Genomic DNA, 9,743 nt, shown 5'->3' with positions numbered 1-9,743 from the left:
ACATTTTAGACTTGCAAACTTGTTTAGGGCTTTAATTTAATTATTTTATATTATTTAATATACTTAAACGCAATTGAAGTGATAAGAGCGGTCGATATGAAAAATTTTAGATTCAAATTTTTTTTTTTCTATATTAAATAAATTTTTATTTCATAATAAATATAAAAAAATGAATATTTTATATTTTATAATTTACGGTTTATTAAGCATTCATCAATAAAAAAATTTCTCTCATAGTTTAATAAATAAAAGAAATTATATTATTTTTATTATGGCCCAAAATAATTGTAAAATGTAAGAGAACATATATAATATGAATAAGGGTTTTCTATTTAAAAAACAAGAAATCTAACAAATTACAATGTCAACAGTACAGACTGGAAATGCATTTGAAAACAACAAAGTGCTTATCTTTCAATCTGTCAAAATCTCCAAAATGCTAAAATTGGAAGAATTAAGCATTTCATAATCAAGTCAGCACAATGTTTATATGAATTATTAATTCCATAATCCAAGCAGAAACAGTCATAAATATTAGAGTTTAGATTCTCATATACTTTGTCTTTAATATAAAAATAAAATAATAATTTCAGGTTCGAATAAAAAATAATATTATATATAAAATAATAAAATTAAAATTAATTTAATATTTGAAATCACCCGTTATAAAAAAAGTAAATTAAAATTATTAATTCAGTTGGATAATTCATTTCCAGAATCATTTGAGATAAAGACAGTAATGTATGACCTTGTACCGTAGCAGCCGCCATCCATATACTTTTCAAAACTTTGACCTGCCAAAATAATTAAAAACAAAAGCTAACGTGCTTTATAAATCTTTTAAAAAAACATACAAATAATAAAAGTTTTCAAATATAAAAATATATTCTATATTTTTAAAATATAATAATCTGAATTATATTTTTTTATTAGTGTTATTAACTTAAAATTTATATTTTTTGTTTATTATTATTTTAGTTATTATGATTAAATTGTATATTAAATGATTATTATATCAAATAGTTAATAGATTTAATTTAATTTTATCCGGACCGTTATATTTTACTAATTTTATATATTTTTTCTTGTATGTTAACCTTTAAATTAAGACAATTTCTATTTGATTAACAAGGTTGAAAATATTTATTAAATATATATTAATATTTTTATATAATTAATAAATTATTTGATGAGAATCTGGAGTATAAATTATGGAAATATAATTTGATGTATATCATATATGGTTCACTAACAAATAATGGTCCACCATAATATATATAATGCAAATTTTATTACATGTAACTTGTTTTATTTTAAACTTGTAAATTAAATTATAAAGAATTATAATATTTTCAAATTTGTTAGTTTATTAAAAATTATAATTTAGTAATTTAATAATATATTACAATTTCTCAATTAATCATTAATTTTTATAATCAAAATAATATATTTGATTTTCATTGATAACTAAATGTTTGTTTTAATATTACATTTTAATATTATTTTAAATAAATTTTATTATTATATTAAATATACTTTTTATTTTTATTTTAGATTACACGCATATAAAATACATATTATTAAAATCTCAAATTATAGTATATGCCGATTTATTATTATTACTTTTTTGAGTAGGAAATATTTCTAAACATAGAGATTTTATGATATTTTAGTATTCTATTTCTATATAGATTTTATCATTATTACTATTATTTATTATATTTTTTTAAGTTATATTAAATTAATAAAATATTAAATTGACTAATTTAAATAACACTGACCATGAGACTCTTTTAATAAATTATTCATTCCTCTCTCTTTACACTTTTATATATATATCTATGATACTTATATATAAGAGATAATCTTTAAACAGTTAATTTTTTAAACAGTTTATGATGCATGGTAAAAGTATTTGATACATAAATATAATGATAATTTATAAATTTATTCATTTATTGTATTTTTAATATTATTAATATAAATAAAATTAATAGATTAATTTTTTAATCAAATAATTTAATTTGTATAGTAATATAATTAATATATTAATTAATAAATTAATAGAATTCTCTAATTATATAAAAGAATTATTATTATTAATATTATATGCATTTATTTTAATATTTGACTAAATTTTATATATTAAGTATTTTTATAAATATAAAATTTAATATTAATTTTATAAATTAAAATAAACAAATTATATATATATATATATATATATATAATATTAATTAAAGCTGAAAAAGAGAATCATTTAACCATAATTTGCCACATATAATTACTATAGGATGATATTTTTCATTTTTTTATAAATATTAATTAATAAAAAATAATTATTTTCTCCTTTAATCTATAGTTGTAATAATAACAACATTCTTAATCTTAATCTTAATCTCTATATGTACTACTTTTGTTATTATTTTAATTAATTAATTTTATTTTATTTTATTTTCATATGGTATTTCTTACTTTATTACAAAATTTTAATTTAAACTTGATTATCTATTTGATACTTTTTTTTACTTTTTATTTACTTATTTAAGTTTATTGTTGTATTTTCATTTTTTATAGTTTAATTACTTCTTTTTTGTTTTTATTCATTTTAATCTAAATTTATATTTAATTTAATTTATTATTTTTTATATAATTTTTTTATTTATTAATTGTAGAAATAAATCTAAATATTATATAATTATATAATTTTACGATTTATATATATAAAAACGACCTTAGAAAAATGATAAATTGTATTTAAGAAGAATGTATTGAAGCTATTTAAATTCTTTTTCGATTGCATAAACCTTTTCCTTTTTCTCTTAATATTTCAATATTTCAATACTTCAAGTTTATTTTTTATTTTTATTTTATTTTATTTTACTAGAATTTAAGTAATAATAAACAATTAATTACATTTGTTTATATATATATATATATATATATATATATATATATATATTATATTGTCATAAAGAGTTCAAGTATAAAATTTATTTATTTATTAATTATATTTTATAGATTCTCACATTATCTATATTAATTTTTAATGTTTAAGAATTTATAATTTGGATAAATTAAACCGAAATAGTCAAAATAGACTGAAACTGACTCAATATCATAAGGCGGTCAAGATTGATTTTTCCTAAGTTAGAACTAGAATTATTAGTTCCAATATCAACTTGTAAAAAATATTTTTATTTTAATTTATTTTCTAAAAATTTGTTGGATCAAGCTGGAACCGGGGTCGGCCAGCTCTATTATCAAGATGTCTATTTTTATATATGCTATAATAATTATTATATTTATGTTTAATATACATAAATAGAGAATATATATATATATATATATATATATATGGCATATGTGCTATATTGATTATTTAGTTTATGTTAGAAATTATAATATTCTAAATAGAATTTGAAAAAAATTTAAGTGATATAATTATTATATAAAATATAACAAATATAATTATAAAATAAAAATATAATACTAGTTCAGAAATAAAAATATATAATTTAGGTATTAAACTGGTTAAATAATAATAATAGCTGCAAAAACACATGAATAGATAACTAGATAATAATAGTTTGTAAGAACTCATAAGATTAGGTCTAACTTAGATTGTAATCTTGTTGAAGATTTTTTTTTTTAAATAAAAAAGTTTTGAATTTCATGCATTGATAATGACTTAGTTGAATTAGAAGGTAACGTGGTTGAATTATATTTGTGATAGTTTATCAATTTTATAAAATAGGTAAAAGTATATGTAAATATAATACGATAATAAATATATATTTTTATTTGAATTAAACAGATAAGAATTTATTTAATAAATTTTAAATTATATTTCTTATTTATTACAGAACTATAAATTAATTTATTATTTTTTAAAAAATAATTTAAGAGTCATATTTTTATTTTTATTTAAAAAGAAGTAATTTATAACTATATTTTATTATTTATTTTTCTTATTTTTTTAATTTTTAAAAAGTTATACTTTTTTTTTATTCAATTTTTATTTTATTAATAAAAAATAATTAGAAAGTAAAACAGAAATTATAATTGACATATATAAACAAATCTTAAAATAAATTAAAACAAAAATTTAATTATTTATAATTTAATAAAAACGATACTGTAAGTTATTTATTTATAATAATATAAAAATAGATAAATAAACAAATAAAGTGGGTCCCTAACTCCTTACGCTTGACCTTGAATTTCAAAATACTGAACAAATGGAAGTTAGTTTCCTTCATTGACCAGGGGGGAGGTGCCTCCTTTCCTTTGCTTTGATCTCTTCTTTCTTCTTCATTGCTTCCTCTGCTCCCATGTTTCAGTCAAATATCAAATTCTATCAAATGGACCCTTTTACCCATTTCCTGTATTATTATCATTTCGTTACTTCTTTCACTTTCATCACAGTCGAATATACATATATATCCCGATTTCTTGGTCTTCTTCGTCCCTCATTCTTCTTTTACTTCTTCTTGTTCTTGATTTTTCTAATCTATGCTACATTATTCTTAAAGATTATTCTTCAATTATGGGAAATTGCTGCAGAAAACCTGCCAAGTGTGCCCATGCTTCTTCTACTAATTTCTCTTCTCCTGGTTGGTCAGATTTTCTTTTTAAATGTTTCCGTTGCTTTCTCTGTAAAATTATTTTAATGGGAGTTGAACTGCTTGGTTATTGTTGATTAGATTATCAAATTCTATTTCAGAAATAAATTTCCTCAGAAGGGGTAGTTCTTGTGTTGCATTAATTCTTCTTCTTCTTCCTCTTTTTTTTTTTTTTTTTCTTCTTTTTGCTTTGATGTCAACTTTTGCTAATTTCAGTCCAGGAAAGTTTTTTTTTTCCTGTTTCTCTTTGGCTCCCAAGAAAAATCTGTATTGGGTACGAATGGAAAAGAAATTAGTGGTTATTGACTGATTGATTGATCATTCGTAGCTTTTATTTCATTCATGCTCATTAATACAGTCATAGCTGCTTTTTTTTTCTTGCCCTTTCATTTTGTCTGAAGAATATATTTGATGGATCAGAGTGGGAAAGACAACTAAAAGTGAATGATTATTGATGTCTTTTATATGCATGTATCCTTGAAAATAGACTCATAGCTGCTTTTGTTTGTTTCTTGATTTTTGTACTTTCAGGCAGTAAAAAGCCTCATGGTTATAATAAGGGGAAGTCAGATTCCACGTCTTCCCAACCGACATCAATAGGTAGTTTGAACGAATCTTTACGCTCATGCACAATTGATACATCTGTTCCGAGCAATCTCAAGTCCTTTAGCTTAAGTGAGCTGAAAAATGCTACCAAGAACTTTCGCTCAGAAACAATGCTTGGAGAGGGTGGTTTTGGATGTGTTTTCAAAGGATGGCTTGATGGTAATACTTTAGCTCCGGCTAAACCAGGAAGTGGGATTGTCGTGGCAGTAAAGAGGCTCAAAGCTGAAAGTTTTCAGGGTCATAAGGAGTGGCTTGTATGTGCTTTCGAGAATAGCTTAGCATTTTTGTTTCATGGCCTCCTTGTAAGAGTATTTAAACTTATTTTTTGCTCTCTCTTTCCATGTGACAGGCAGAAGTAAACTATTTAGGCCTGCTTCGTCATGAAAATCTAGTGAAACTCATTGGCTATTGTGCTGAGTATGAGAACAGACTTCTGGTTTATGAGTTCATGCCAAAGGGAAGTTTGGAGAATCATTTGTTCAGAAGTAAGTAAATTTGCTTATCTGGGTTTTAAACTTTTTTCTTAAATGTTTTAAAGACAATGTTGTTTCTCATGATATTTGCTCCATTGTTTTATATGGGCATATTTCTTATAAAACATCTTCACATGTTTTGATTATCACAGAGGAAAAGTTAGAGATGTTATATTCATGCTGTGCCCTTGATCCTTCGGTAGAGGCCAATCATTTAGACCCTTTGTCTTGGGATCTTGGGTATGATGTGTTAGATGAATTGGAAGATGACAAAAATTGAGAGCGGAAGAGTGAGACAGTACTTGAAGAAGAATGAAAAGTAATGTAGGTTGATGAGAAAGCATAGATGAGAATTTAGGATGAATCTTGCAAGATGTATGAGGAACTTGTGCAGTTCTTAATCCTTCAGAAGGATCAAATGGGCAGAAACTTCATTGATTTATTTATTTATTTTTGGTTGTGGAAGAAATATCCTAAAATGTTTGGAGATGATTTGGCATATTTTCTTTTTTCCCTTAAACTTTTCCTTGAGAACTGTTCAGAAAAGGGAACCAACACTAAGAGAAACCTGTCTTGTTCCTGAGGGGGTCATGGTTAGATATAGTAAGTAATGATACATTTTGAATAAGTGAAGTTGTTTCTCTATGAAGCTGGAAATGTAGTTGGATTATGAGACTGCCGCAGCCAAGATTGATTTTCTTCATAGTTGTGCTTGATGGTTACTCTTCTGTTAAGCTAAACTGTGTTTGTTTTCAAACAAAACGGATATTTGAGACTCAGTGAAATTCGTTTGAGATGTCATCTGCAGGAAAGAGGAAGTGCCTTTAAAACTGTTGTTTTATATTATTTTGTTTAATTGCATGAAGGACAATATTACTTGAAATAACTCACAAAGAAGTTTTACTCTTGTTTAGTATGCCCTGAGAACTAAAAACTTCTTCAATCCTGGATTCAAGCATCTTTAAGGATTGATTGTCTTTTTCTTTTCTTGTTGGGGGGCGGTTGGGTTTCTATTTACAGCTTAAAATGAATTATTATACATTGTTGAACTTTCTTTCTTTTTTCTCCTTACATAAACCCTGCATATATGTGGTATAATTGGTACTGATAAATATGCTTTCTCCTGAATGCCTAATATAATTTTTTCTTTTTTATTTGTAGAAGGTGATCAACCAATTACCTGGACTATTCGGATGCGCATTGCAGTTGATGTAGCAAGAGGATTGTCCTTCTTACATGGTTTAAATGCCAATGTTATTTATCGTGATCTGAAGGCATCCAATATTCTACTTGATTCGGTATATGTTGAGAGCTGAAACCTTATAATTTTGATTTATTGATAAGCATAGCTGCATAGACTGAAAGTACTATTTGACTTCTACGAGGCTAATGGAGCAGCGATACTCTTTTCAGGGTTATAATGCAAAGCTTTCAGATTTTGGCCTAGCAAGGGATGGTCCTACCGGAGATAACACTCATGTTTCAACCAGAGTGGTTGGAACCCGAGGTTATGCTGCACCAGAGTATGTAGCAACAGGTTAGTCAACTTTCTGCTACATATGAATTACTTGTCTATGGTAAACTGTTTTATATATATGGGAGTTCCTAAAATCAGAGAAGCCACACAAATTAGAAAGAGGTAGCAGACTATGAAATCAAAACAACTAAACAAAAGAAATCCCAAGCCAGAGCTATCTGCAAGTTTCAACTGAAGAGTATAATAGGTTTCCACTAATTCCGTGAGAGAATTTGAAATAATACATGTTTACAACAGAGACCAAATTTATTCTCAAGCTATCAAAGGATACATTCTAATCACCTCTGCTATCACTGATACTTTTTTTTCTTTCAGATATCTGTATCTGTACCTCCAGAAGTCCCACATTCCAATTTATTTTCTTCATAATATATACGTCTTACTTGTATGTTTCACTGACAACACTTATTTTCCAATTGTATCTGCTCTGTTCCCCCTCTGAGACCTCTCCTTCTCTCCTTTTTTCCTTTTGTCTTTTTTTATCTGTCTTGTTTTGGGTGGCGGGCTTGGATATTTATTATATGAAAAAAGGTGGTTTAAACCCCGCTTTATAAAAAGAGCTCCCCTTTCCTTCTAACACGCTAATATACTTACATGCTAACCATATCTACTGTTAAAAAAAAAAAACATGGTGGACAGTTGTCTTCATTTGCTCTACCATATGTGAAACTAGTCCGCGGTTATATTCTCTTTGCTAATTCTTTCAGAAAGCAGCTTAGGTAAATGACAAAAGAAGTATTAAAGTCCAATTTGTAAGCATGACAATCTTGACTTTAGCATGATAATTATATTATGTACATTTGAAGAAACACCGTTTATATGTCAAAATGAAACATATTTTCTTCAGCTACTTCACAATGTAATTAAATAAATAAATAAAGGAGAAACTTGAAAAAAAAGAAGCAGAAACAAAGGAAGTATGTTGAAATAAATATAGACAAGGAATAAGGCATCTTTACTTAATCTTTATGTTGAATTCCTGTCCTTCTTTGAAAGGAGAAACATGTTGTGAGATGTTAAATAGTAGAGCTTTTCTTGTATATGATATGCATATCAGAGATTCTTAACTGCCTTTATTGCTCCTTTTACCTTTCAAAACCGAGCAGGTCACTTGACTCCAAAGAGTGATGTGTACAGCTTTGGTGTTGTCTTACTAGAATTACTATCAGGAAGAAGGGCGATGGATGACGAGAGAGTTAATTTTATTGAAGAGACTCTGGTGGATTGGGCAAAACCTTTCCTAAGTGACCCCAGGAGAGTTTTGAGAATCATGGACACTAGATTGGGTGGTCAGTACTCCAAAAAAGGTGCTCAAGCTGCAGCTGCACTTGCATTGCAATGTCTGCACACTGATCCAAAAAATCGGCCACAGATGATCGAAGTACTAACCACGTTAGAAAAACTAAACACAGCAAAGGATGTGTCGAGAGCGCCTCCTCCTGCTAAGCTAAATAGTCATAGGATCAACAACATGAACAGCCCTCACAGGATAAATCAAGCAACTAGCAATTTTGTATAACCAATTTTTACTCGCGGCTGATGCATCAACCTCTTAAAGCATGTATAAAATCCGTTAATGCGCCTATTTTCAAGATTAGTTCTGCAGACTGCTAAAGCCCTTTTACTAGCAAGTCAGTGTCTATATAATCTCTCAACTTCTTGATGAATGGTGTTGTGGACAAAGGCATTGCGAATTAGCTACATAGTCTTGTAGTCTTGTATAGTATCTGTTCGTTAGGGTAATGAATCATAAAATGTAGAGTTGAGATTAACTACTGCTCTTGTATAGGGTTGCATTCTGTCTTTGCTATAGCATGAAGAACACACACAAAACCAAGAACTTCAGTGGTAGTAGGCTTGCAGTAAAACAGAAGCTACAGAGATTTTCCTAGAGATCAGATGAGTTTATTTAGCAGTTATCAACAATTATGTCTTCCCAATCTTGTTAAGCAATCATTTTATATATCTGTTTACCTGAGCTCTTTATAATCTGAGACTTGAGGCTTTAACTGTGAAAATAATTGAACATAAAGTGCACTATTTGATGATATTTTTAATTTATCATCAGAAAATTACTGTTTTAAGTCTTCTGAGTTTAATTTCAGTATATAAAACTGACCTGCAGATACAACTAAAGTGGAATTTTAACACAGTTGAACTTGAATTATGGAATCCAATTTTGAAATGGTCTCATTCTACCATTAGGTCAAGCACCAAGTAACCTAATCAATTTACTTATCTCAAGGGTCATTTTCCTTATAGGTAGAAATTCAATTTGTATCATAAAACTCCTTCTACTTTAATTTAGTAACAGTAAAAATCTTTTTCAGGTGATTTTGAAAATATTTCACAGCGGATAATAATATAACATTATAGGTTTTATATCTATCTATAATATATATAAAAGTACGAAGAGAAAATTTTAAACTGACTAAAATATTCTTATAATTAATCAGTAATTACTAAACTTATCATATCCTAATTATATATGTAATTAATTTT

The 9,743-nt window shown here is 26.4% G+C and overlaps 1 protein-coding gene across 4 annotated transcripts; it reads left to right on the top strand.

The window, feature by feature from the left end:
- The first annotated feature begins 4,256 nt into the window (after positions 1 to 4,256).
- Positions 4,257 to 9,214, top strand: LOC8279874 (probable serine/threonine-protein kinase PBL3). 4 transcript variants are annotated; one of them, XM_025159710.2, is made up of 6 exons: positions 4,257 to 4,620; positions 5,157 to 5,485; positions 5,581 to 5,716; positions 6,869 to 7,002; positions 7,118 to 7,241; positions 8,348 to 9,214. In XM_025159710.2, exons 1-6 carry the CDS (start codon positions 4,335 to 4,337, stop codon positions 8,758 to 8,760), a joined length of 1,422 nt encoding a protein of 473 aa, XP_025015478.2. In that variant the 5' UTR covers positions 4,257 to 4,334; the 3' UTR covers positions 8,761 to 9,214. The 4 variants fall into 4 exon arrangements, with proteins under 4 accessions (XP_025015478.2, XP_048230077.1, XP_025015477.2 ...); XM_048374120.1 differs by having other exon boundaries at positions 4,258 to 4,616; XM_025159709.2 differs by having other exon boundaries at positions 4,258 to 4,620; positions 6,866 to 7,002.
- The last annotated feature ends 529 nt before the right edge of the window (positions 9,215 to 9,743 follow it).

Source organism: Ricinus communis, chromosome 1 (assembly GCF_019578655.1).
Source record: "Ricinus communis isolate WT05 ecotype wild-type chromosome 1, ASM1957865v1, whole genome shotgun sequence".
Lineage (NCBI taxonomy): Eukaryota > Viridiplantae > Streptophyta > Magnoliopsida > Malpighiales > Euphorbiaceae > Ricinus > Ricinus communis.
Note: the sequence above shows the minus strand (reverse complement) of the source record. Positions and strands in the feature narration are given on the sequence as shown.

Excerpts from the sequence above, each read along its gene's own strand:
- LOC8279874 (XM_025159709.2), top strand. The coding sequence starts at position 4,335 with ATGTTTCAGTCAAATATCAAATTCTATCAAATGGACCCTTTTACCCAT. Across the intron at positions 4,621-5,156 it reads AATTTCTCTTCTCCTGGTTG|GCAGTAAAAAGCCTCATGGT; the intron begins GTCAGATTTTCT and ends TTGTACTTTCAG. Across the intron at positions 5,717-6,865 it reads GGAGAATCATTTGTTCAGAA|AAGGTGATCAACCAATTACC; the intron begins GTAAGTAAATTT and ends TTTTATTTGTAG.